The sequence below is a fragment of the Nematolebias whitei genome, chromosome 4 (genome assembly GCF_014905685.2).
Source record: "Nematolebias whitei isolate Nwh7 chromosome 4, NemWhi1, whole genome shotgun sequence".
NCBI classification, from domain to species: domain Eukaryota; kingdom Metazoa; phylum Chordata; class Actinopteri; order Cyprinodontiformes; family Rivulidae; genus Nematolebias; species Nematolebias whitei.
The window spans coordinates 21,781,946-21,808,101 of NC_056501.1; the positions used below are offsets into that span (position 1 = coordinate 21,781,946).

Below are 26,156 nucleotides of genomic sequence, written 5' to 3' on the forward strand. Positions count from 1 at the left end.
GCAGCACTAAAGGAAATGTTTTGTCTCTTTTTCTGTCCCCTTGAAAAGCCTGTTTTTAAATGAAAGCACACAAATGCACCACAAGTTTCTTTCAGTTCCTGATGAAATGATTCTTTCTGCTCCAATAAACACCACCAAAGCTGTGGATGCTCGAAGGAGTCGTGGTTTAAAAATATAAATATTAAAGTCATTTAGTCAGAGCATCCCTGAACGCATCATGTGACTTCACATCGACAGCATCCTGCCAGAGACGAGAGCTTCAGGTGCAGTTTTGTCCATGTCTTGTTTGACCGCCCCTCTTCGTTCTGAGCGTAGAGAGAAAGAGAGAGCGTGGTCGTGGATTTATCCGATGTAAATGCGATGGAAGTCGTTGGCGCCGAAGGCGGCGTTGCACTTGGGGCATTTCCTCTGGCGGGTGTCGTAGCGCGTCTTGACGCACTCGAAGCAGAAGACGTGGAAGCACTTTGTGAGGACGGCATCCTTCACCCGAGAGTTGCAGCACGGGCACGTCAGACGGGCCTGGGGGACACAGAGGGACAGAACGGTTGGAAAATTAAACTCTGAAGGTCTTCCTGCTCGCAGAGTTAGAAGACTAAATTAATGTCAGTTTCAGTCTGCTTCTTGCTGATACTTAAGGAGCTCGCAGGATCAATGGAAACACAAAGCACGTTTTAACTTGGACACCCGGTAAACTCACCTTGTATTCACTAATTTCTTCGTTCAGGATATCGTCTCCGTTGCTGATTTTCTCAGCAGGTTTCTTGGCCTTCTCGATCTTTCTCCTGAGTTTGGAGATGTCCTCCTGAAATAAAAAAATCATTCAACATCTGAAAAAAGGCAAACTCTGCCGACCAGATTTTACTGCGCGATCATGACCACAGTCCTGTTACATGGTAACTGATGTTGTTCCCACTATTTAAAAACAAACTGCAGCACAACTAAAATGAAACAAAATCTGCTCAGCTGTTTCATTAATTAGAAGGACAAAAAAGATAAACAATAATATACACATTAACATTAAAGATACTCAAAAAGGTAGTAGACTACTAAAAACAAATGACTAGAGAAATTGCGTTTCTAGAAAAATGCAGTGCGATGCATACTGCTGAATGATTTTAGCTGACAGCTACCGAAGAAGTTGAAACCAGGCTGAAAAGGTTTCAGCGCTGAACAGTTCAGCTGACATTTGCTGAAAGCAAAAAAATAAAAGCAGGACGCAGAGGAAAAACAGCAGAAATTAGTAGAAAAAGCTGAAATAAAGAGAGAGGCTGAATAGATTAAAAAAATATCTGAAATAAGAAACAAAGAAACTGAAATGAGCAGAAAAAAACTGAAATTGTCATAAAAGGTTGAAATCATTAGAGAAGCCAAAAAGGCCAAAATAAAAAAAAGGCTACAATTAGCAGAAATGTACCTGAAAAGCAGCTAAAAAGCAGAAAAAAGCAAAGAAGCTGAAACAAGCACAAAAAGCTTTAACTAGTAGAAAGAAGCTAAAGAAAATTGAAGAAAGAAGCTGAAATGAGCACAAAGAAGCTAAAAAAATATCTGAAGCAGAACAAAAGCTAAAATGAGCAGTAAAAGGTTTTAAACAGCAGAGAGGGTTTGAAGCATGTGTATTAATATTTAATTCTTTCTGACTGAGTTTATGTATTTGGTTATTATTCTGTGACATTTGACACAAGGTGATCTGATTTAGTATTTCATTATTTCTAATTATTTGTGTTTTATATTTTTATTCCATATGCTGTAATTATATCTCGTTACTTTTTATTTGATGCTGTGATCTTTTTTCTCTTTTGTTAAGCACTTTGGGAACAACAAAGTCCATGCTCAATAATCCAGGTATACAATCCAACATTTTTCAGTCAGGTCATCTGGACAGTTTCTTTTTTTTGTGCTGAAACGTTTCGCCTTCGATCCAGAAGGCTTCATCAGTCAAGGAAACACACAACAAAACTGATTCTTCCCTCAACAGCTTACTCCAAAGTGGAACAAACCAGATATGTTGGTGCTAAGATGGTGTCTTTGGCACACCCCCTCCATTGCCCGCCCTCTTTCTTGTTGACAGTCGTGTCAAACTGGTTGAAAACTACAAAGTCCATGCTCAATAATCCAGGTATACAATCCAGCATTTTTCAGTCAGGTCATCTGGACACTTCGGAGTAAGCTGTTGAGGGAATAATCAGTTTTGTTGTGTGTTTCGTTGACTGATGAAGCCTTCCGGATCGAAGGTGAAACATTTCAGCACAAAAAAAGAAACTGTCCAGATGACCCGACTGAAAAATGTTGCACTTTGGTAACGGTTTCTGTTTTAAATGAGCTATATAAATAAATCTGACTTGACTTGAAGGACAGAAACATGGCTGAATATGACAAATAATTCATAAAAGTTGCATAAATACCAAAAGTCATAACAAGATTCCAGCAAAGTTAAGTCAGGTCCTCTGGATGGTTTCTTTATGTTGAAACGTTTTGTCCATCCAAAAGACTTCAAGATGTTTTGAACCACTTTGGCCATGGCTGCCTCAAACGAGTCAGTGGGGGAGCGGGCGGGCTCCAGAAACCATCTGAGCACCATCAAACTGGTTGACCCACTATGTGAAGGTGCTACTTATAAGACTAAGTTTGTTGCAGCTCCTTGGGCTGACGAAGTCCTTTGGATGAAAGACGAAACATTTCAACACAAAGAAACCATCCAGAGGACCTGACGTAACTTTGTTGGATTTTTTTTACCTGGATTATTGAGCATGAACTGTGATGTCATAACTTGTTCTGAATGAGCTGAATGGTTTGACATATGACTTCATGAAATAGAATCTAAATTGTGGAACGAGTTACGTGCCGAAAAACATACAGAAGATAAATGGATCTCAATAGTTTGAATGCTTTAGAAACGTTCACACTATTGAGATCTGGAGCGCACACAAGGCTGCAGGTGGTCACACATATCCAGCAGCCTGCCCATTCAGGGCCTTACAAACAAACTTTAAAATCAATTCTACATTGAAGAGAGCCACTGAAGGGAGTTTTGTTCAAGTGTTTATAAATGAGCCACAGCAGAAGTTTCTGAAGCGCTGACATTATGGCCTGTAAGCATTTAAAGACTTCTTATCATTCGCCAACAGATTTAATATTAGACGTCTCAAAGTCTCGCAGAGCACGAGTCTTATTTTGCTTTGGTTCTGTTCAGAAGTGCACATCTTTTCCCCACAAATTGTCAGCGTGAAACTGAAGCACATCGGCCATTTTTAATGAACGCTGCAGCTCGGAGGTTCTTGGCGATTTCGTGCTTTGTTACCTGAGCTCGTTGGGCGTTGAATGATTCCTTTTCCCTGGAGATGCTGTTTTCGACCACCTCCTCTCGGACCAGTTTGAGCTTCTGCTGAACCTGTTCCAACTGACCCCGCATCTCCTCCGACTGCAGAGCTGACTCCTGAGCCTAGGGGGACGAGGAGAGAATTCAGTGGACAGCTCTGACCCTGGACTGCTTGAAAGAGAAGCTCATGCCTCTGGCGTCAGTCTGCTTTGTGTCTGTGGCTCTTTGCTCCTGATCACCTTGCGTTTGTTCATGTCTAAAGCTTGCGTTCGAAGCGTCAGCTCTCTCTCTGCAGTGCTGATGGTGCCCTGCAGGAGGCGCTCCTTCTCCTCAAGTTTCCTCACAACCTGCAGCTGCGCATCCACCTGGAAGTAGGCGCAGCCAAACTCTTTAAAGCACGCCCACACATCAACATGAACCACAACAAAATACTTTAACACAAGAACCGAGGCAGAACTTCTGGCTGCATTTCTTGTTTGTATAATTAATAATTATTATAACGTGATGTACATTTAAATATTCTGAAAAATGACAAGTAGTCGTCTCACGCTTCACCTGAGTTTTCAACGTGAGGAGTTGGTCGGCCAGCTCCTCCTTCTCCTCCTTTAGGAGCTTGTGGATCTGGTTGGACTTGATTCGCTCGCTCATCAGCTTGAAGTTGGCGTCGTCTTTCTCCCGGAGCTGCTGCATGAGGCGGATGTTCTGTTCCTGCATGTCCTCGAAGGCCTGTCCCGTCACGTCCATCTCGCTGAGCAGCGCGTCCTCCTCCTGCGCAGAGGAGCGAGCGTCAAAGAACGAAACGCAGCGGAGAACGAAACGCAGCGGAGAACAAGCCGAGCGGCTCACACACCTGCTTGGCTATGGACAGCTTCTTGTTGAGGATGTCGATCTGCTCCTCCACAGAACGGATCTTCCTCAGAGCTTCTTCGTCGGCCATTTTCTTGCCCTCTCTCCTCTCCCTCTCCTCCAGCTCCCGCAGCCTCTGTCGCAGCTCCTCTGCCTAAAACCAGAACAAATAAAGTGCTAAAACTCATCAATTTGTTCACAGAATAAACTAAATTTCAAAAAGAAGCACAAATATTCAAACTTTTTTTTTTTAACTTAAACTAGAGTATCCTTGTTTAATTGAGGGGACAAGATCACCTCTGACTTGGTCTTCTTCTCTGCAGCCATGAGCTGGACTTTGTCCCTCTGCTCCTTTGGTGCTGATCGGTACATGTCCAGCAGCAGCTTCATCTCCCTCTGGGACTCCTGGGCCTTCCTGCACAGTCACACTCAGGCTGTTACTTTTGTCAAACTGGTTCAAAACCAAAAAAGTCCATGCTCAATAATCCAGGTATACAATCCAACAATTTTCAGCCAGGCCATCTGGACAGTTTCTTTTTTTTCTCTCTGAAACGTTTCAACTTCCATCCAGAAGGCTTCATCAGTCAAGGAAACACGAAACACAAAACTGATTCTTCCCCCAAACAGCTTACTCCAAAGTGGAACAAACCAGTGATGTTGGTGCTAAAAGAAACTGTCCAGATGACCTGACTGAAAATTGTTGGATTGTATACCTGGATTATTGAGCATGGACTTTTTTAGTTTTGAACCAGTTTGACATGACTGTCGACAAGGAAGAGGGCCAGCTTCAGAGGAGGGGGCATGCCAAAGACACCATCTTAGCACCAACATAACTGGTTTGTTTAACTTTGGAGTAAGCTGTTTGGGGGAAGAATCAGTTTTGTGTTGTGCGTTTTCTTGACTGATGAAGTCTTCCGGATGGAAGGTGAAACGTTACAGCTAAAAAAAAAAATAAAAAAAAACTGTCCAGATGACCTGACTGAAAATTGTTGGGCTATGTACTATTTCTATAAAATGTCCACAAACATGAATAACACATTATATAAAGTCAATTCAAAACTCAACGATTATTGTCTGACCCCCAAAAAAAGACGCAGTGTAATTGTCTACGTGTTGCCTGTTTGTTAGCAAAATATCTCCTGAACCAGTGGATGTGTTTTAATAGAACGCTCAGAAAGTCATCGCTGGATGTTTATCTAACTTTTGGAGTCAAACCGTTAACAACTAATCAACTAACAAACACAGAAATAACTGTCATTTTTAGGAGTATTGAGCTACGACTGGGCGTGGTTGTAGCTGAGAGTCATCCCCAACACATGCCCTGAGAGCTAAAAGATCACGCAAAATCTGTGTTTAAAACTTTGGAAAGCAAAGCAGCAGAGGATAAGTATTTCTTCAAACAACAACAGTTAAAAATAATGAGAAGCTGCAGAGGTATGATAGTCTCTGTCACGTTGTGAGACATCAGACTATTTAAAGTCACATTAAACTGATGATGTTGACGATTTCAGTCATAAAAATCTTTCAGCTTCAAGCCAACCTACAGAAACAAATTCATCATTAAAAACCATATTATAAAAATAAATTAATAGAGTAATCCAACCAGAGCCACAAACCAAACACTTGTTACGTTCTAAGACGTCTAGAAGATCGAGAATATTTACAGATGTTTCCAGAGGAAAAGCAAGCATTTAATATTAAATCATAATCTATTTTTAAAAACTTTGAAACTTTGTGTTTTCTTGTACACAGTATCAGATCAGGATGGAAAATAAAACTCCCAACGTACTTGAGTTCTGTTCGAACGATTTTCAGCTGCTCCATCTCCTTCCTCTTGGATCCTCCGACCACAGACAGACGATCTCCGGTTAACTCCTCGGCTTGGCTGCTGCTTCCCAGCTTCTCCTCCTTTATGATGCTGCTGCTGCTCCCGCTGCTTCGAGGGGGCCTCTCTCTGTCCTTTTCCTTCTCCCGCTCCCTTTCTTTCTCCTCTTTCTTTATAAAGTCTTTTTTGTCTTCCTTGTCCTTTTTCTCCTCTTTTTCCTCTTCCTTTACAGCCGCCTCTGATTCTACACCGGGCTCTGTTTTTAGTGCGTTGCCTTCAGAAATACAAAGCAAAAGTCCAGATGTGACTTATTATAGTAAGACTGCCTAAAACAATATAATCTAATATGAACTCAGTTTGATACCGATGCTACTGGGTGTTGAGGCGTCGTCCAGCTCCGTCTTCACCACAGATTCTCCAGAAACAGCTGGAGTTGACGGAGAGGTCGTCTCCTCCTTCACGTCCATCTCTGTGCTCGACTGTGATTGGAGAATGGCGCTGCCCTTTGACATTCGAAGCTACGAGGTAAATGGATATCTTTAAGCGTTACTTTTCTGTCATGTTCTGTCTCACAACCTTTAGAGAGGATTTTATATAAAAATAGCTCCTGCTTTTTAATTTTTTTGCTGATGAGATAAAACCTACCTGGTTGAGCTCAGCTTGAGTCTCTCGTAGTCTCAGCTTGTATTTCACCACCTCTCCTTTTAGCTGCTGGTTGTGGGTTTGCAGCGTGCTGATCAGGTGACGCATCTCACGGTTGATGGGACCTGTGAAGCAAGAAGCACGTGAAAATGACAAGAACAGGTCGGGGCTTTAATACACTTGGTGCATATTACTGGTTGCATAGGTTTACCTGCTTGCTCGTTGGCTGCAAGAGTCTGCTCAAATTCTATACGCAACATCTCGTACTCCTTCTTGACCTGAGCCAGTGTGTCCTCCAGCTGAAACACTTCTGTGCGAACCTTCCTCTGCAGAGCCACCTCGTCGTTCTGCACTCAGACGAGACGGAAAATGAACGGAAGGCAAACAGAAACACAGCTACCGACTAAACTAAACATACCTCCATGTGCTCCAGCTGCCGAAGCCGTGCCGTCCTTGTCGTGTTGAGGCGGGCTCGAGTCTCGTCTAACTGGGCCTTGAGGATCAGGGACTCGTTGTAGAGCACAGAAAACTGGGACTGCAGGCAGCGATACTCAGAGGTCTCCTTGACCAAACCTTCAGCTCGGCTGAGCAGCTCCGTCTGAGACAAAAAAAATAAAATAAAAAAAATCAGAGACAAGAACTTAACAGAAATAAAGGCCTAGCATTCTTTGGACAATATTTATTGTCAGTCAGATGCATATTGAGTTTAAAACTAACAATGAAAGAGTTTTTGATCAAATGTGCACCATCGTTAAATGCAACTGCAGAAAAAAACTGCAAGATTTTGCACAATCAGTGTGATATATGTTGAGCTGAACACGTAGAATTTTAACGGAGATGCAAAATTACCCACAGAATGAGGGTGAGAATATACGTTAGCACAAAGCTGAATTGTTGAACTCATGTGGCTTTTCTGTATTTCTGCACGGCCATTAATCTGATGCAGAACATTGCTGTGTTCAGTAAAAATACCTTCATGTTGTTGTTCTCCTGTTGAACGTTCTGCAGATCCTGCTGAAGTTTCTGCAGCTCAATGAAGCGATTATCTGCCAGCTCCCTGTTCTCCTCCATCTCGCTGTTCATTTCCTCAAACTATTTTAGAAGATTAACACAAGTTAAGATCCAAAACAGCACTTCTCACAAAACAGCTTGTTCTAACTAAAATAAAGCGAGGACAAATAAAGTGTACCTTTCTCTTGTTAATAGTGATGGTTCCACAAACACTGCTGGCCTCTCCACACACTTTATAGCCTTTGCTGTTGACCTGGAGTGCACAGGTGACGTTAGAACCTACTTCTGCATAAACAGACACATTGTACTGTTATTATAATCTCACCCTCTCCAGTATCTCGCTCAAGTGTGCGTTCAGTCTGTTTTCTCGTCGACGGATCTTCTCCATGTCCCACTGGAGCTCCTCGATCCGGGCCTGCAGCTCAGTGACGCGCTGGTCTGCTTTGTTAGTCGCCCGACCCAGAGACCGGGACTGCAGAGGAAAAAAGTACAGAGACTGAAGCTCATAGGTGCCGGTACATAACACGCTCGAAGAAATGGCTTCACAACAAAGCACAATCTAACTACAAAGGCCCTCAGAATTTATAACCATACATCTAGTAAATCAAGATGGGAAGTTCTATTGTTATAACAGGGCAAGATGATTTTGAAAAAAATATATGTTTAATTAATTAGTAAGTGATTAAAACATATGAGGCTTACCTCACTGGTCATGTGAATGTGTTTCTGTTTGAGGTCTTCTGTCAGCTGCTGGAGCAGTTCGTTTTCAGTGGCCAGGCGGGAATTCAGCTTGGAAGTTACCTGCTTCAGACTCCCCTCTGAAAATGAATACAGAACAGGGGTAATTACTTCTCTTGTGTACATTTTACATGTAACTGTTCTGGCAGTACATGTATTTTCCTAAGAAAATAAATAAATAAAAATAAAACCTTTTTTCTCTCTCACCGTGTCCAGAGTCTAACTCCAACTTTAGCTGATCCACGGTGTCCTTCAGGCTCTTGTAGATCTCCACAACACGACCGGCCTGCTTCTGGCTGGACTCCACTCGCTCTTGGAGCTCGGTCTCCATCTCCTCACAGGTGCTGCTCGCCAGCGTCGCCAGAAAAGAGTTGGAGGTCTCCCCTTGATGCCCTGTGAGGATAAACAACAGCAGAAAATCTTTTGAGTTCAGATTTTTGTTTTTCGTTGCCAATTATTTCTGTTTCAGGTCTGTTTTCACCTCTGTCTTTGGCCCTCTCCTGGTTAGAGTCTCCATCAGGTTCAGGAGTTTCCGGCTTTAGGCTCCGACCCTCACCTGGTGGAGATTTCTCCGGTTCGCTGTTTGATTGATCATAGCGCCTGATGATGAGCCGAATGTTTTCATCAAACTGAAAAGAGGAGCATTACGTCACATGTTGACATAAGGAACATTTGTTGAACAAGCCATTTTTGTTACAGCTTCCTTCAGCGTTCACCTGATTCCAGTATCTGTTGAGGATGAGCAGGCTGGCGTCATCAGTTGCCTGCCGGGTCTCCAGTCTCTCGATCCGCTCTCGCAGCTCGTCCTCAATCACCTACAAATAAAATCAGAATAAACTTGATTGCAGTCTGAAGATAAAGCACAGCTACTCCCCTGTGTCTGTGTAAAGAGCTGTAAATACAATAAATTTACCTGTCTTTGATCAAGAGCTTCTCCTAGCTTTCGGTTTTTAGCTTGAAGAGCTTTGATGTCTTGCTCTTCCTTTAAAAAAAATAACAATAGTTCACATATAATCATAAAAACAGACATGATGCTTTTGTAATTAGAGGTAATAACACAGATATGACTGCGTGATATTAACGAGATGCTCACAGAGTTGGACACTCCTCCCAGTTTGATGACCGTCTCCACCGCGGTGCTGCCGCCGGCCCCAGCGCTGACACCGGGCCCTCCGTCCTCTCCGTCCCGCTCCCTCCGCTTCTCCGGCGGGGCTCCGGAGAACGAGGGTCCGCAGGGGTCAGCAGGACGCTTCTGTCCAGACATCCTCAGACCCCTGAACACACACACAAAAAAGAAAAATAAGGCAGAGTGTCAGTGCGGATTCGGACCTATAACACATCCTCAAACCTAGGTCTCTTCAACAATGAGCATTCTTAAAGTCAATAATTTGTTTTTTACGTTTCAATCCTTGAAGTTTGGCTGAATCAGTCATGAGGCTAACGCTAGCTTATGGCTAACGTTAGCCTTACGCTAGCGTTAGCAAATATACTAACTGGGTTAAATTCTGGGAAAACAAACAAATAATGCAATAATTGAGCAGTATGGTACACATGGACTAAACCTTACCGATTTAAAGTTTAATAGTTGTTAACTGGCTCTGGTAATAAGGATGCTGCGGCTTTCTGTCTTCACGGAAACGGAAATGATAGCGGTAGCAATCAGCTAACACACTGCCCCCTACCGGGTAGGAGGGCGTTCAAAATGCCTCTAAAGATGACTACATAATAATATACATAATAATACATCAATTTGACCATATTTCTTCTGTTTCTCATTATAAATACAGATGAAAATTAGCCTCTCTGGATAAATCTGGCATATTTATGTGATGTATTCATGTTGATTAATATGCATTGTCCCTTTATGAAATAAAGAAATATGAAATAAACAACTCCACAAGTTGCCCACTCGCTCCTCCAGTTTGTTATCAATATCTCACCTTCTCTGTTCTTCTCAGGAGTCTAAATAGACAACGATGTTCTACGTCGACATTGCGATCCGCAGTGAGAGTAGAGAGCATGCGGAAGAGAGTCTGGAGAGGATGCTCTGGAGAGACGAGGAATGAAAGAAGCAAGACAGAACACGTGTGTGACTAACAGGGGTGGAAGTGAAGTAGCTGGTGTCAAGAAGAGGCAGGTAGGGTGGAGTTGATGGAGATACTGCAGTTTTCATTATACCACTGGCTCTTGCTGCCTCAAGTGGAGGAGTTTAAGTGGCTCAGGTTTTGTTCATGAGTGAGAGAAGAATGGAGTGTGAGATCTGCAGACGAATTGGTGCGGATTTCGTAATATTGCGAACTCTGTGCTGGTCCGCTGTGGTGAAGAAAGATCTGAGCAGTAGATGAGATTCTCTGTTTATCAGTCAATTTAAATTCTTACTTTCACATTTTGAGCTCTAGGTAGAAACCAAAAGAATGAGATCCCGGGCACAGGCGATGAAAAGGACTTTCCTCCGCAGGGTAGCTGGTAAAGACTGAGTAGAGCCACTGCTCCTTCACATTAAAAGTAGCCAGTTGAGAAGTTTCGGGCATCTGGTAAGGATCCCCCCTGGACGCCTCTTTAGGGGGATGCTCGGAGTATTTCCAACAAGAGTAAACCCAGGAAAGACCCAGGACACGCTGGAGAGTTTATGACTTTCAACTGGCCTGGGAACGCCTTGGAGTCCTCAGCTGTGGTGGCTATGGAAAGAGATGTCTGGGCCTCCCTGCTCAACCTGCTGCCCTGTGACCCGACTCTGGAACAAGTGGCAGATAAAGGATAGATGGGACTGACTCTTGACACCTCATGTTTCTGCACATTACTTTTTAAAATATACTTTTTATTCTTTTTGTTGATATTGAAAGTCAATATTCTTTATAAAAAATAGTGATTGTATTTATCATAGCCTAAAGCAGAACTCTGAAATAATCTTATAATGCTTCCTTTGTAATATATGGTTCAACAATTACACAATGTCTAAAAGGCAGACAAACTGCCTATTGCACAGCAGGTGACACAAGCTGTTTATTTTACAGAGACCCGGATATCAGTCTTTACCTCACTATCTAGTCCTTGTTTTTGTTACATTTAAAATTTAACCAAAGTCTCGGACTCTTCCATCAATAAGGTCGCCAAATCACATGACAGAACCAAATCTGTTTTAGTGTCAAAATGCTTTTAGAATCATTACCCTGAAGGTCTGGAAATGTGTACGCTTAGTTTCTTCACAGTGATATGGACTAATAAAAACAACGTTGCTTACTAAACTGAAGTATTTTATAAAATTGAAGTTTTACATCTAATCCAAGACGTGTGGTGATCTGAGTGACAAGCTCTTTTTTTTTTCTTCCATAAATGTGATTTACAACTTGTTGGGTTTTGCCATGTTATATTGAAAACACGCAAACCAGAAATTGTTTAATTACTATCTCACATACTTGCTGGGACGGACAGCATACTTTGTATAAGTTTCAGATTAAAGTACAATATGTGCAAACAAATTCTCAAAGACTGAACTCTGAGCTGTAATATTAGAAAGGACCTTGCACAGAGTGCAGAGTTCAGATTGTGCAAAGGATCTCTTGTCATTATTTGCGAGTTACAAATCAAGCCCAGCCTTGTGGGGTCCAAGATCCCTATCTGCTGTGATACGCTGCATGCGTGAGTTGACAGATGTCAGTTTTAGTTGTCGAAGTAAAAAACAGTTCATGCACGAGACGCTTTGGCATGAAGGTGGTGTTCAAATTTAGCTTTAGATCAAATTTAAACCACTGGAACAATAAATGCTTCTTGGTGTGTGCAGAAAGTACGCTTTGACAGTTATAATGAAAAAAACATAAACATTTAAATGGTCCTTTTTTGAAAAGTAATTCTGCAAAAGAAAGTAAAATTGGCTAAAACTGTTTACGTTGTTATATGCTCATTTAAAGAAGGCTTTAGGTTTTATAACGCTGAGGGAAGACTTAAAAGTTTTTGTGCTCTTTGACTTTAAGGAAAGAGAAATGAGGAAAAGTTTTTTGTGTTTTTTGTTTGTTTGTTTTGTATGGTAAAGTAAATGTAAATGAGTCCCGGAGGCTCACTGGGATTAACCTTTATAAATAAAGGTTGAACGAAAAGTAAAAGGGATCTGACAACTGGACATACCTGCATCTTTTTCTTTCAAAATGAGCACTAGTGGTTCTTTAAAAGCTGTATTTCCTATAAAGCTGGGGCTGAGTCTGTGCAACATCAAATGAGGGGGGGGGCTTAAGAAGCTTTACAGGAATCAAAATAACTTTGAAAATTATTGATAATTTAATTGTCGCAATGACTTAAAATCAGTGATGATAAATGGGTAAAGTGAAACTAGCATTTCTTGAAAGATTGTTTATCACATTAAACAAAGATCTTATTTTCTCTGTTAGCGCAAGTAAATGTAACAGGGTTGACACTTGGCTGCTACCACAATATCTGTAGTTATAGTCATTCAGCTGTGGTAGCCATCTTGAATCCACTTCAAAAGTCAATTAGATCCAGTGTAATCCAATAAATACTTTCTGAGTTTTATTAAAATCCATCCAGTTATTCGTGAGAGATTTTGCTAGGAACTGACTTGCTTGAAACTAACAGTCAATGCCAATGTTTTGAACAAGCTCTAACCCCTAACCCCAAAATGGTGTTCCGCTAGGACGGTGCTTCGGTCCCCAGAAGGACTAGTGGTCCTAACGAGGCATATGTGTATACCATACACATACACATTGTTTTTTGAACCCGTCCAAAGCTGACTTAACTTTTTTAGATTTTTCTACCTAGATTATTGAGCATACATCAGGATATACCATAAAGGATTCTAAAAAGGTAACAAAACCAAGGCATACACACACATGCAACATGATCAGATTTCATGGAAGTGATAATGACTGGCAATAGCATATTTAGGCTTAAATATATAAAATGGTTGGGCTCCTTGGTAAATGCCTTTTTACCATAAGTTTCTGCCCCATTTTATGGGTTGAAAGTTAAAAAGTGTAGCTGTGAAAATAGTAGTACATTATTTGCTTGTGTGAATGTCTGCATTTGACTCTGCAGGAACAGAACCACAAACCTGAAGTGCAACATTTCAACAGGCCTCTCAAGTCAGTGATCAGGAGGCGGAGCTGGTTCACAAACTGTCATGTTTTCCAGCCCAGTCCAGGCCCTGATATGAACCATAAAGTCCACAACCCGCCCCTGAGGTGTGTCAGATGACTGGGGCCAATTGTTTCAGCAGAGGGACAGCCGCCCCCCTCCCGAGCCACATCACCAGCACCTCCCCCCACCGCCTCCAACCGAACCATAAAAACAGCTTTTCACTCACTTTCAGTCTGATTCATCAGGCTGATCACCTCTGGGAGGCAAAGTGTGTTTACCATCGTCTCTGTCTGACAAAACCAACAAGTAAGACGCTTTCTAAATTTTTAGTGTTAAAATTGTTTGCATTTTTTCTGCAGGCTTGCTCTGTTCTGTGCAGCTTTTCATGTGGGTTTGCACATGCTTTTGCACAACTTTTTCTCTGATTTATTTTAAAAAATCAGTGGGTATTTTATACTGAAAAGTTCTTACAATAGCTTAATATAACCTCATTTGTCCAAATGTGTATTAATTATGTTTCCTGCAGATACATCTCAGTGTTTATCATGTGGGTTTGTGCTGCCTGTTGTTTAAGAAAACTTATAACTCTGTAGCTCTTAAACTTGACTTGTAGCTGTTTTCAATGCATTCCTCTGCAGAAAGCATTGAGTGAACTTAGCAAGCAGCTTCAAATGAACTATGAATGAATGTTGCATCATGAAGGAGAACTTTGTTTCTGAAGGCCAAAGTTCAACCATGCAAGCCAAATATTTAACTGCCATGGTGGTGCAGGAGAAGCAGGACGTTGTATGCGGAGTTGATTAGAAATGGCTGAACCTTCCTCATACCTGCTCAAGTCTTTTGTTGTACAGCTCTCAGTTTAATAACTATTGTTGTTTCTACCAGGATGACTCATCAGTTCCCTGCGCTGTCCCCGGAGAAGAAGAAGGAGCTGGCTGACATTGCCCAGAAGATTGTGGCTACAGGAAAGGGGATCCTGGCTGCAGATGAATCGACAGGTGAGCCTCAATCTCGGTTCTTGTTTCTGCATTTGGTGTAACAGCTGAAAAATAAATGAACGCCGTCCTCGTCCAGGCACCATGGCCAAGCGGCTGCAGAAGATCAATGTGGAGAACACTGAGGAGAACCGCCGCTTCTACCGCGACATCCTTTTCTCCTCTGACCCCTCCATCGCCAACAGCATAGGCGGGGTCATCTTCTTCCACGAGACGCTCTACCAGAAGTCAGACAGCGGGAAGCTTTTCCCCCAGCTCATCAAGGAGAAGGGGATTGTTGTTGGCATCAAGGTAAGACATTTAAGTCTTTAAGAACAACCATGATCTCGTTTTACAGATGACTCTGACTTGTGTTTTGTTTTTTATGGGTGTAGGTCGACAAAGGCACAGCTGCTCTCGCTGGAACAGATGGAGAGACCACCACACAAGGTAAACCAAAAGAACGTTTGACAAATAAAAATGAATATTTTGAATGAATCGTTTTATGGTTTGTTTAGGTCTTGACGGCCTCTCAGAGCGATGCGCCCAGTATAAGAAGGACGGCTGCGACTTTGCTAAATGGAGGTGTGTGCTGAAGATCTCGGGCAGCTGCCCATCAGCACTCGCCATAGCAGAGAACGCCAATGTTCTTGCCAGATACGCCAGTATATGCCAACAGGTGTGTTTTTTATCATTTATCTTCAGTACTGGCCAGCAGATAGTAGCGATCATAGCAAGTTGAATCAAATGCATCTGGACTTTGTTTTCTGCATTCCTCAGTGATCTTATTAGTGTTTAATCATTTGATTTGATCTCCCTCAGAACGGCCTGGTGCCCATCGTGGAGCCAGAGATCCTGCCTGATGGTGACCACGACCTGCAGCGGTGCCAGTACGTCACAGAAAAGGTTGGTGTGGTACATAAAACTGGAGATGTTTTCCCCACTACACAAAAGTGACTGACATCTTTGCATCTTTAGGTCCTGGCTGCTGTCTACAAGGCTCTGTCGGACCACCACGTGTACCTGGAGGGCACATTGCTGAAGCCCAACATGGTCACTGCCGGACACTCCTGCACTAAGAAATACACCCCGGAGGATGTTGCCTTGGCCACAGTGATGACTCTGAGACGCACTGTCCCCTCTGCAGTGCCTGGTGAGACTCATATGATCAGCTTTTCAGCCCCATAATGAATCCGTTTTTAAAAATGGCTATCTAGAATGCAAGTGCTATTTGTGTGTTTGCTTGTTCTTTTAGGCATCTGCTTCCTGTCTGGTGGTCAGAGTGAGGAGGAGGCCTCCCTCAACCTGAATGCCATCAACCAGGTGGCCCTCTGTCGCCCCTGGAAGCTGACCTTCTCTTACGGACGAGCACTTCAGGCGTCTGCTCTTTCAGCGTGGATGGGCAAAGCTGCCAACAAGGCAGCAGCCCAGCAGGTTTTCTGCCAGAGGGCCAAGGTGAGACGTCCAGATGTTGAGTTTTCATTATCAAATCACTATCAACGAGTCAGAACTGTTGATTAAGTTACTTATCTTGATGTACTCAACTTTATGTCGTCTGGTAAATCATTGATTTCTAAAAGCTTTTCGCCTCTTCAGTCTTGCACTCATGCAGTTCATGTTATCTGGCTGATCATTAACACTCACATTTGACTTTGCCCTTCTCCGTCCTCTGATCAGATCAACGGCTTGGCTTCCAAAGGAGAGTACAAGCCTGCCGCCACAGCTGACAAGGCCTCCATGAAGTCTCTGTACACTGCCAGCTATGTCTATTAAACACCGCGAACACTTAAAATAAAATAGAACCAAAACAAATGGACCAAATCTGCCCCCTCAGCTTGATGATCAGTTTTTGTGTACCACGCCTAGATGACTTCCACCAACATGTCAAGCTGCTGTTTGTCTACTCGATGAAATAACTGGAAATAAATTAAAAGCCCCAAAACATCTGGCTTCTTTGCAAATTTTTTTTTTGGGGGGGGGGTCACAACTTCATTTTTTTTCCTTCTAGTTTTGCTAAATAAGAGGTCAGGACAGTGGGAGTTTTGTTCGTTCATTCACGTCCGTCACTAAATAAGACGATGAGGCATTTGGCTACAGGACTGATTAACAGAGGTGCCATTTTCACCCAATAAAAAAACACACACAAAAGAGATGCAAGATATTTAATTTTATTGGATAAAAAAATATATACAGTTGCAACACCAGCCATTACTAAAACAACAAAAAACTAATGTATTTAAGATGAGGCATCAAACCTGTTGTTTTTATTTTTGACTGAATTACCGGATAGTATCCAAAAATAATTGATTGATTCATTACAAATCGATAATACAGTGGTGCTTAAATGTTTGTGAAGCCTTTAGAATTTCTAGATTTCTGCATAAATATGACCTAAAACAACATCAGATTTTCACACAAAGAGAACCCAGCTAAACTGAGACAAAAATATTATACTTAGTCATTTATTTATTGAGGAAAATGATTCAATATTACATATTTGTGAGTGGTAAAAAGTATGTGAACCTCTAGGATTAGCAGTTAATTTGAAGGTGAAATTAGAGCCAGGTGTTTTTCAATTAATGGGATGATGATCAGGTGTGAGTTTGCACCCTGTTTGATTTAAAGAACAGGGATCTATCAAAGTCTGCTCTTCGGGCAGCATTATAAGCCCAATAATGTTTTCTATAATGATAGATAATGTTTTTGCACAAACTGATTAAGGAATGGGCTGTTTGCTTTTTGCGGATGATGGAGCCATTTGGAAAAGGGGACGTAATGTAGATTTTACTGCTAAAAAAATCAGGATGCTATTGTTAAAATAGAGAAATGGGCATATCAACGGGGGTTTGAATTCTCTGTGGAAAAAACAAAGTTGATGATGTTTATGCAGAAAAAACAGATAAAGGATGTTAAAATTAAATTATATAATCAAGAATTAGAACAAGTAAAATGTATAAAGTTCTTAAGAATACAGTTTGATGAGAAAATAACATGGAATATTCATATACAAGAAATTATTGATAAATGTAAAAAAGTTCTAAACATTATGAGATATTTAGCAGGAAGTGATTGGGGGGCAGAAAGAGGGGCGTTAAAAAGAATTTACATAGGTTTGATCAGATCAAATATAGATTATGGAAGTATTGTTTATGGGTCAGCAGCGAAGACATCTGGAAACACTGGACAGTATTCAACATCAAGCGCTAAGGATTTGTACTGGAGCATTCAAAACCACCCCTATAGCAGCAATTAAAGTTGAGATGGGAGAAATGCCATTAGAATTAAGGAGAATACAATTAGCTATAAGCTACTGGATCAGTTTACAAGGAAATAAGTCAAACCATCCGACAATAGAAACTTTAAAACCATGTTGGGAAAAAGAGAAAAAGGAGACAAGGAGTTTTGGATGGGTAATTAATAGAAAGGCAAAAGAATTACAAATAACCAACTTAAGAATTAGTCCAGTGGTGCCTTTGCCAGCAGTACCACCATGGATCCTACCAGATGCAAGAGTATATTTAACTCTTTTAGACAAGAAGAAGGATAAAGGATATATTTTAAATTCAAACAGTACAGATATATATAAACAACGACTATAATCATATTCAGATATTTACAGATGCATCAAAAAATCTAACTGGAGAAATAGGAATAGCCTTTGTTATACCAGAATTTCAGATAAGACAAGGAAAACGAGTTACAAATGGGTTATCAGTATACACAAGAGAAATATTAGCATTATTATTAGCAATACAATGGATAGAAGAAATTAAACCTTTAAAAACAATAATTTGCTCAGATTCTAGTTCAGCATTAACCAGTCTAAAATACAACCACTCAGACAGTAGAGCAGACATTTTAATAGAAATACAGCAAATATTATTCAGGATACAAATGATGGGATTAACAGTTATATTTATTTGGGTTCCAGCTCACATTGGGATTAAGGGTAATGAAATAGCAGATAGGGAAGCAAAAAAGGCAACAACAGGACAAGTTAATTTTACAGTGAAGCAAATCAGAAGCAAAAAGTATAATTAAACAAAAATTGAGGGAATGTGGCAGAAAGAATGGGATGAAGATAAAGGAAGGTGGTATTACAGGATTCAAAAAAAGAGTAGGAAAAATGAGAGTAGGAAGAAAAAATAGGAGAGGAGAAACTATTAACAAGGTTAAAATTTGGACACAATGGACTTAGCAGTTCGCTATACAGACTACAGCAACACAATACAGGAAACTGTCAATATTGTGGAGAAAACGAGACAATAGAACATATTATTTTATTATGCACAAGATATGTGATAGACAGGAGATTAATGTTGGAAGAATTTAGGGAAAAGAAAGAAAAGTTTAATTTAATAAATATACTACAGGGAAATTCAGATAGTAAAAGTACTCAGATTTTAATTAGATTTTTCTGGAAAACAAAGGTGATTAACAGAATACAGCATAGAATAAAAGAAACATTTTAAGACACACTCCATACCGGTAGGTGGCGGTAATGCAACCTCAACGTTTCTTGCCAACCACCAATAAAACGTCAACAACAACAACAACAACAACAACAACAACAACAACAACAACAACAACAACAACAACAACAACAACAAGGCTGCACAACATGTTTGTGTAAGTGTATTATGGCAGGAACAAAGGAGATTTCTGAGGACCTCAGAAAAAGAGTTGTTGTTCATCAGGATGGAAACGGTTACAAAAACATCTGTAAAGAGTTTGGACTCCACCAATCCACAGACAGATTGTGTACAAATGGAGGACATTCAAGACCAGTTACCCTCCTCGACCAACAAAGATCACTTCAGGAGCAAAGTGTGTAATTGTTGGTGAGGTCACAATGGACTCCAGGGTAACTTCTAAGCAACTGAAGGTCTCTCTCACATTGACTAATGTTCATGAGTTCACCATCAGGAGAACACTGACCAACAATGGTGTGCATGGCAGGGCTGAAGGAAGCCACTGATCTCCAAAAAGAACATTGTTGCTCATCTGCAGTTTGATAAAGATCATGTGGACAAGCCAGAAGACTGTTGGAAGAATGTTTTGTTGGACAGTTGAGACCAAAATAGAACTTTTAGGTTTAAATAAAAAGTGTTCTGTTTGGAGAAAGTAAAACGCTGCATTCCTGCATAAGAACCTTATCCCATGTGTGAAACATGGTGGTGGCAGTATCATGGTTTGGGCCCGTTTTGCTGTATCTGGGCCAGGACAGCTTGCCATCATTGATGGAACAATAAACTCTGAATTATATCAGAGAATTCTAAAGGAAAATGTCAGAACATCTGTCCTGAATCTGAAGAGAAGGTGCGTCATACAGCAAGACAATGACCCTCAGCACACAAGTTGTTCTACCAAAGAATGGTTCAAGAAGAATAAAGTTCATGTTTTGGAATGACCAAGTCAAAGTCCCAACCTTAATACAGTCCAAATGTTGTGGAAGGACTTGAAGCAAGCAGCTAATGTGAAGAAACCACCAAGATCCAGAGTAAAACTGTTCTGTATGGATGAATGGACTAAAATTCCTCCAAGCCGGTGTGTGCAGGACTGATCAACAGTTACTGGAAATGTTTAGTTGCAGTTATTGCTGCAAAGGGAGGGTCACACCAGGTACTGAAAGCAAAGGCTCACATATTTTTACCACTCATAAATATGTAATATTGGATAATTTTCCTCAATAAATAAATGACCAAGTATAATATTTCTGTCTCATTTGTTTAACTGGATTCTCTTGATCTACTTTTAGGACTTGTGTGAAAATCTGATTATGTTTTGATCATATTTATGTAGAAATATGGAACATTTTGAAAGGGTTCACAAACATTCAAGCACCACTGTATGTCTAATACAGGTAGCTGCTAAATTAAATCATACTTGAAAACAGACTACCTGAAGTTTAAAGGCCCGTGTTAAAACAATTCTGTAATGATAGCTAAGAAATGCAAAGTTTAATGATTTAAACTTAAGCTGCAAATTGAAATATAATAGATATTATGTAAACAGATTTTGGAGCTTGTCGAGTACAGTACATCAGATTAAAAAAAAGCTTTTTGAAGCAACTATTTTTACATATTACATGGAAAAATATTTACATCATGTAACAATATAGTTCACTTCCATTTAAAGTACAGTATATGAAAAAAAAAATCAAACGTGTTTAAGCAAAACTGTAACACTGGCATGTTGTACCGAAACAAGACACGGTTCAATCACAACATACCCAAACTGCAGTAGAAACAGTGTTCGTGCAGATTAATACGTCAGGCGGCTGATCTTAGTGCGACATCTCACTCTGTGGCGGCCGGGGATTGTACTGGACAATAACCTAACAAAAAATAACAATGAGAACAAAACGTTGAGCAACAAAATTAATAATTTTAGGATTGTGAGAAGTTGCATTCTACTCCGGGCTGCTTTACGCCTTGTTATATTTTAGTGATGTAAGTTTGTCTTGTGTGAAAAGTTAAAAAGATATTTTAAATGATTTTTGATCAACTTTCACATAGTTTGAAGTTCATATTCACCCTTCATTATACTCATAATGTAATTGAAACTGTTGCAGTAGAGTCTAAGGTTGCAGTTTATTGATGACAACCGTGATATTAAAAATATGAAAATGACTAAATATTAAAACAAAAGTATAATTATGTCATGGTTGACCACATTTCCTGGCCTTTCATTTCATTGTTATGCTGATGATTGTCAGATTTATCTGCCCTTGAATAGATTCTGCTCCACTCACCCTCTGTTAAAATCGTTAGTTACATACTGTAACCCCAGATTCTATGAGTATAGGCGTAGCCCTTTAAGGCTGTCGCTGGTGGGTTTATCCCGTCATGCAAAGCATTGCACTGAAAAAATTAGTCCACGCCCACCTGTCGTGTGGGCCCCACCCAGTCCGTATAAATTACGTTAAGAGCGGGTAATCGGCTCCCAAATAGCTTTTTCTTCAGCCATTTAGGAGCCAGTGAGGCCCGATGCTTAAAGGGCTATGACTATACTCATAGAATCTGGGGTTACAGTACGTAACCAACGTTCTATTTCGTATAGGCTTCGCCCTTTAAGGCTGTCGCTGGTGGGTTAAGGGCGAAGCAGATGTAGTCTCCGCCTCACTGGGTCCATTCGAACACCATAAGAAGCACCCGCTTGCCCAAAAAACATCTAGTCACTCAGCTCTCCATGTGCGTAATTACGCATTGCATAATTACGCGCACCATGCACAGACGCGCACTGAGTAATTTATGCGTTCCGAGTGCATGAACGCCCCGGAAAGGTTTTCAACAGAAAAAGAGGAGAGGCTGAAAAGGCCGTGAACAGAGCAGATCCATGGCTCTTCAATATGAACATATTAATAATAAATGAACTGATTATTAATCAAATGAACTGATTGATGACAATAGTCATGAACTGATTAGTGACAATAGAACAAGAACAGCAGTCACAACCTGTGACTGATAACATCTCACACTGTATATGCATGCAGTCATATGCGAGTTTAAATGAGATTTCATGAAACAATAATAATATTCATTCTGTTAAGGCAGTAAGGACACAATGTGTCATGGAACGAGCAGTCACATCACGTAAATAAAAGCGAATAAATGAACAGGGTGTTGACCACGCAGCCACAGTACAAATATCCTGCACTGACATACCATTATGCAAAGCAGTCGAAGATGCGATACCTCTGGTCGAGTGCACCCTGAGGTTGTCAGGAGGCTCTAAATCTGATGCTCTGTAGGCTTCAGAAATGGCCTCACACAGCCAGTGTGACAGGCGCTGGGTGGATAACGAGCGACCTGCAGATGCGTCTCTATAGTGCACAAACAAATGTTGAGTCTGACGCAATGCCGCCGTGCGTGTTACGTAACACGTCAACGCATGTACAGGGCAGAGAAGATGGAAAGATGCTTCTTCTTCTGATTTGTGGGTAGGAGGGAAAAAATCCCTCCAACGATATCGCTCTTGATTTAAACGAGCTTATGATGTTTTTAGGCATAAACGCTGGATTAGGCCTCGGATCAGCTGAGCTACCATCAGCCTGAATTCTGAGACAAGACGGAGCGACAGAGAGGACAGATAAATCACTCACCCTCTTAGCGGATGTTAAGGCCAACAGCAGGGCTGCTTTAAGAGACAAATTAATCGGAACCTGATCTAGTGGCTCGAATGGAGCTTTGATCAGGGCTCGCATAACCAGCGTTAAATCCCACTGCGGAGCAAGTGGGCATGAAACAGGCCTGCGTCTCTGTACACCTTAAAAAAAAAACGCTTAATCAGCGGATGATTAAAAGATGTTCTGTCCCCGAAACCTTCGTGATAAGAAGAGATGGCTGCAGCGTACGTTTTAATTGTACTGAATGCCGGATTTCTGTCCATCAGCTGATGCAGAAAGGACAGCACGCCACCTAGTGGACATGAGGTGGCCTCTACACCTTTCTCCGTACACCAGCGCTAAAAAGCTATCCACTTTGATGTGTACAGCGCTGTGATAGATGCAGCACATGAATCCTAGATTGTGCGCACAACCTCTTGAGAGAGACCCATCTTCTATAAGCGGATCCGCTCAGTGGCCAGACACAAAGGTGCTGGCCTAATTCTGGGTAACTCCTGATCGCTCCTCCCGCCTGGAGGAGAGCATTCTCCCTCCACGGCAGTTTCCACGGGCGCCCCGATAACAGGCGTCGTAGAACTGGGAACCATGGGGCATTCACACGCTCGGGAGCCACCAGGAGAGCTGTTAGTCCCTCCTCCTGAACTCGGTTCAGAAACCGTGATATCAGAGGGAGTGGGAGAAATGTGTAAAGAAGCATTTTGGGCCACGGGCTGTGGGCAAACGCATCCACCCCTAGCGGTGGTTCGTCTCGTGGGCTCAGTGAGAACCATAGTTGACACTGAGCGTTCTCTCGTGTTGCAAACAGGTCCACGGCTACTTTGCTAAATTTCTTCCACGTCTGAGCCATCAGCTCAGGATGGAGGGTCCAGTCCCCGTGACACGGACCACCCCTGGACATCACATCCGCCCCCCTGTTCAGAAAACTGGGGATGTACACTGCTCTGATGGAGAGCAGATTTTGGTGTGCCCAACAAAGCAGCCGTCTCGTAATGTGTAACATTTGGGCTGAGCGCACACCCCCCTGCCGGTTTATGTATGCAGCAGTGACCTTGTTGTCTGTGTGAATCAACACATGTTGATTCCGCAGCACAGAGGCAAAGTGTTGATTCACGTTCAAAACCATGCGACACTCCAAAACATTTATATGAGCTGCTGTGTGGGGTGGTCACAGCGCATCCACAGCTCGACTCATGCATGTGCCCCCCTCCAACCTGACAGGAACGCGTCTGTGAAGACTGACACATGTGATGTAGGTCTGCTGACGGGAACTTCCTCTGACAAAACAAGAGGGTTTCCCCAGTGTCTCAGGTCGCTTCTCATGGAGGGGGGCACAACGATCAACAGTCTCTTCTGCCTCACCGGATCCACACGCAAACGAGCGAACCACCTCTGGAGACGTCACATGTGGAGTAAGCCCAACGGGATCACCGTGTGAGCTGACGACATTGTTCCTAAGAACTTCATGACAGAAACAGCAGGTACCACTCTGCCCGGTTTCACGTGGCGGAGTTGATCCTTTAGAGCTTCGGTTCTCGTCTGTGATAAACGAGCCCCCATAGTGACCGAGTTTAGCTCCACTCCCAGATAAACGATCGTCTGGGCCGGGAGAACTGAACTCTTTTTCCAGTTTATGGTGAAGCCGAGATTTTGCAAGTGTGACGTCAGTGTCAGAGTTTGCGCTGCTGCCTCCTGTCTGGAATGGGTCAGCAGCAACAGATCGTCCAGATAAAACAGAATTCTCATCCCTGCACTGTGTAACGGCTGCAGAGCCACCTCCAAGCATTTTGAAAATGTGCGTGGCGCAAGGGAATACCCGAACGGGAGTCTGTTGTACTGCTACTGGGTCCCTTGAAAGGAAAAGCACAGGAACTTTCTGTGCTTTGAAATGATCGGGATATGGAAGTAGGCGTCTTTCAGATCGATGGAGGTAAACCAGTCGTTTTGCTGAATGATGTCTAACAATTGTCTGGTTTTCAACATGTGAAATTGTCTCTCCAGGATTGATCTGTTGAAAATTGACAAATCCAAAATGGGTCTCATCCCTCTGGTCCGTTTTGGGACCAGGAAGTAATGAGAGTAGAACCCTGTGTTTTCTTCTCCTTCTGGAACCCTGGAAATTACATTTTTCACCAGAAGTTCTTGAACCTCTGCATGAAGAAACGAGATCTGTTCTGGGCATGACAGAACCGTCTCTAAAATTCCTCCAAACGGGGGGTGGGGGGGGGGGGGTTTGAGCTGCGAACTGCAGCATATATCACCTGCTGATAAGATGGTTCATCCATCTGTCTAGAGCGCACACTCGCTGCCACTTCGCGTAACGTTCGGGGAGCGGACGCGCATCTCCGTGTTGCGTCATGTTTTTTACGGTCAACTGATTTACAGCCTCTACCGCCGTCATGTGCTGCGAAGGCATGCTTCAAGCGACCCAAAGTGAGGCTTTCTCGAAAGGGCCCTGAAGGCAACTCTGTGCCGCGCTCAGGCTGCGGGCTCACATCCGTGCTTATGTGAGCTGGCGTGCGCTGAGGAGAGGTGCGTGCACCCTTGGCCATGCGGAACCGCTTCGGCAAAGGCTGTCGCTGCCACGTGGGCGCGCGTTTGCTGCCGTTGCGGTCAGAGGAGGCGGCGCACGGCTTAGGTTAAGAGCGAGGTTTCCCACTGGACTCGGTCTACTGAAAACATTCACTTTTGAATGTGTCACATTCACCTTTTGTGTGTTTTTTTGAGCTGCAGTGATTTTTGAAAACCTGTTTGAAGGACACCGGCTTGTTTTGTGTGGAGGATGTGTGAGGAGAAGCCGCTGTGAGATCATCCGAACTGACAGACAGGCTGAAATCAGACACTTTAATTCCTGAATGATGTTTATGTTTTATTCCAAAACTCGAACCATCATTTTGCACACACAGATCCTCCGCAAAGAGTAATTTTTTTAATCTTCTCTCCCATGAGCCTTGCGGTTGATTCTTCCAGGGCGGCGCCTGTTGGCAGTCTATGGGGTAACGCTGCACCACTGGATGCCGGGAAGAGGAGGGCTGTTCTCTGACGGGAGGGGCTGGTGGTGGAGCGGAGCGAGAAGACACTGCTGCAGCTGTGCCGCATCTTTGCTGCCGTCTTTGGTCACATTGCTCTCTCCAGCGGGTGGGGGGGCGAGAAGAAGAATGCGGCTTGACCAGATGGTGCACAGCCTCCAACACCTCCTCCGACTTCTTTGAGTTGTCAAGCATGGCCTTGAAGTTGGCTCCGAACAGCGCGTCTGTCATGATGGGGCCTTCCAACAAGTCCTTCTGCAACTTTTCCGACAGGGAGGGGAAGTGACAGAGCCAGGTGGATCGCTGAACCATCGTCATCCAGGCTGCGATGCGAGACAGGCAAACAGCAGACGAGGCGCACATATTCAGGATGACGTCAGACACCTTGCAGAGGGAGCTCTTCTTCTCCTCAGGCAGGTCTGTTTGTTCCAACCACTTTAAAATGCTGTACGCTAGCAGCGCAACATTATTGTTTGCTGCGGCCACCTGGAACGTGCACTGGTGAGCTCGGCTGGACAACGATGTCACCGTCTGGTCATGCTTCCCCGGAGGCACAGGACGC

The 26,156-nt window shown here is 42.6% G+C and overlaps 2 protein-coding genes across 2 annotated transcripts; one reads left to right on the forward strand and one right to left on the reverse strand.

The window, feature by feature from the left end:
- Positions 1 to 38: 38 nt before the first annotated feature.
- On the reverse strand, positions 39 to 10,023 carry rnf20 (ring finger protein 20, E3 ubiquitin protein ligase). The gene is made up of 22 exons (XM_037675303.1): positions 9,946 to 10,023; positions 9,472 to 9,652; positions 9,292 to 9,360; positions 9,095 to 9,193; positions 8,860 to 9,007; positions 8,586 to 8,771; positions 8,343 to 8,458; positions 7,966 to 8,112; positions 7,819 to 7,893; positions 7,602 to 7,721; positions 7,048 to 7,227; positions 6,841 to 6,976; positions 6,633 to 6,754; positions 6,352 to 6,505; positions 5,952 to 6,261; positions 4,460 to 4,577; positions 4,167 to 4,316; positions 3,872 to 4,084; positions 3,556 to 3,681; positions 3,299 to 3,439; positions 698 to 802; positions 39 to 519 (listed from the first exon to the last, which is right to left on the reverse strand). The coding sequence occupies exons 2-22, from the start codon at positions 9,640 to 9,642 to the stop codon at positions 343 to 345; spliced, it is 3,063 nt and encodes a 1,020-aa protein (XP_037531231.1). The 5' UTR covers positions 9,643 to 9,652; positions 9,946 to 10,023; the 3' UTR covers positions 39 to 342.
- A 3,653-nt stretch (positions 10,024 to 13,676) lies between these two features.
- On the forward strand, positions 13,677 to 16,389 carry aldob (aldolase b, fructose-bisphosphate). The gene is made up of 9 exons (XM_037675306.1): positions 13,677 to 13,772; positions 14,352 to 14,464; positions 14,541 to 14,752; positions 14,836 to 14,890; positions 14,959 to 15,119; positions 15,263 to 15,346; positions 15,419 to 15,593; positions 15,696 to 15,895; positions 16,118 to 16,389. Exons 2-9 carry the CDS (start codon positions 14,353 to 14,355, stop codon positions 16,211 to 16,213), a joined length of 1,095 nt encoding a protein of 364 aa, XP_037531234.1. The 5' UTR covers positions 13,677 to 13,772; position 14,352; the 3' UTR covers positions 16,214 to 16,389.
- The last annotated feature ends 9,767 nt before the right edge of the window (positions 16,390 to 26,156 follow it).

What these genes read in the sequence shown, in the direction of transcription:
- rnf20 (XM_037675303.1), bottom strand. Translation starts at nt 9,642, where the DNA reads ATGTCTGGACAGAAGCGTCCTGCTGACCCCTGCGGACCCTCGTTCTCC. An exon ending in TCAACAGATACTGGAATCAG is followed by an intron (nt 9,008 to 9,094) that starts GTGAACGCTGAA and finishes TCCTCTTTTCAG; the next exon opens with TTTGATGAAAACATTCGGCT. An exon ending in CTCAAGCTGAGCTCAACCAG is followed by an intron (nt 6,506 to 6,632) that starts GTAGGTTTTATC and finishes TTTACCTCGTAG; the next exon opens with CTTCGAATGTCAAAGGGCAG.
- aldob (XM_037675306.1), top strand. Translation starts at nt 14,353, where the DNA reads ATGACTCATCAGTTCCCTGCGCTGTCCCCGGAGAAGAAGAAGGAGCTG. An exon ending in GGCTGCAGATGAATCGACAG is followed by an intron (nt 14,465 to 14,540) that starts GTGAGCCTCAAT and finishes GTCCTCGTCCAG; the next exon opens with GCACCATGGCCAAGCGGCTG. An exon ending in TTTTCTGCCAGAGGGCCAAG is followed by an intron (nt 15,896 to 16,117) that starts GTGAGACGTCCA and finishes TCCTCTGATCAG; the next exon opens with ATCAACGGCTTGGCTTCCAA.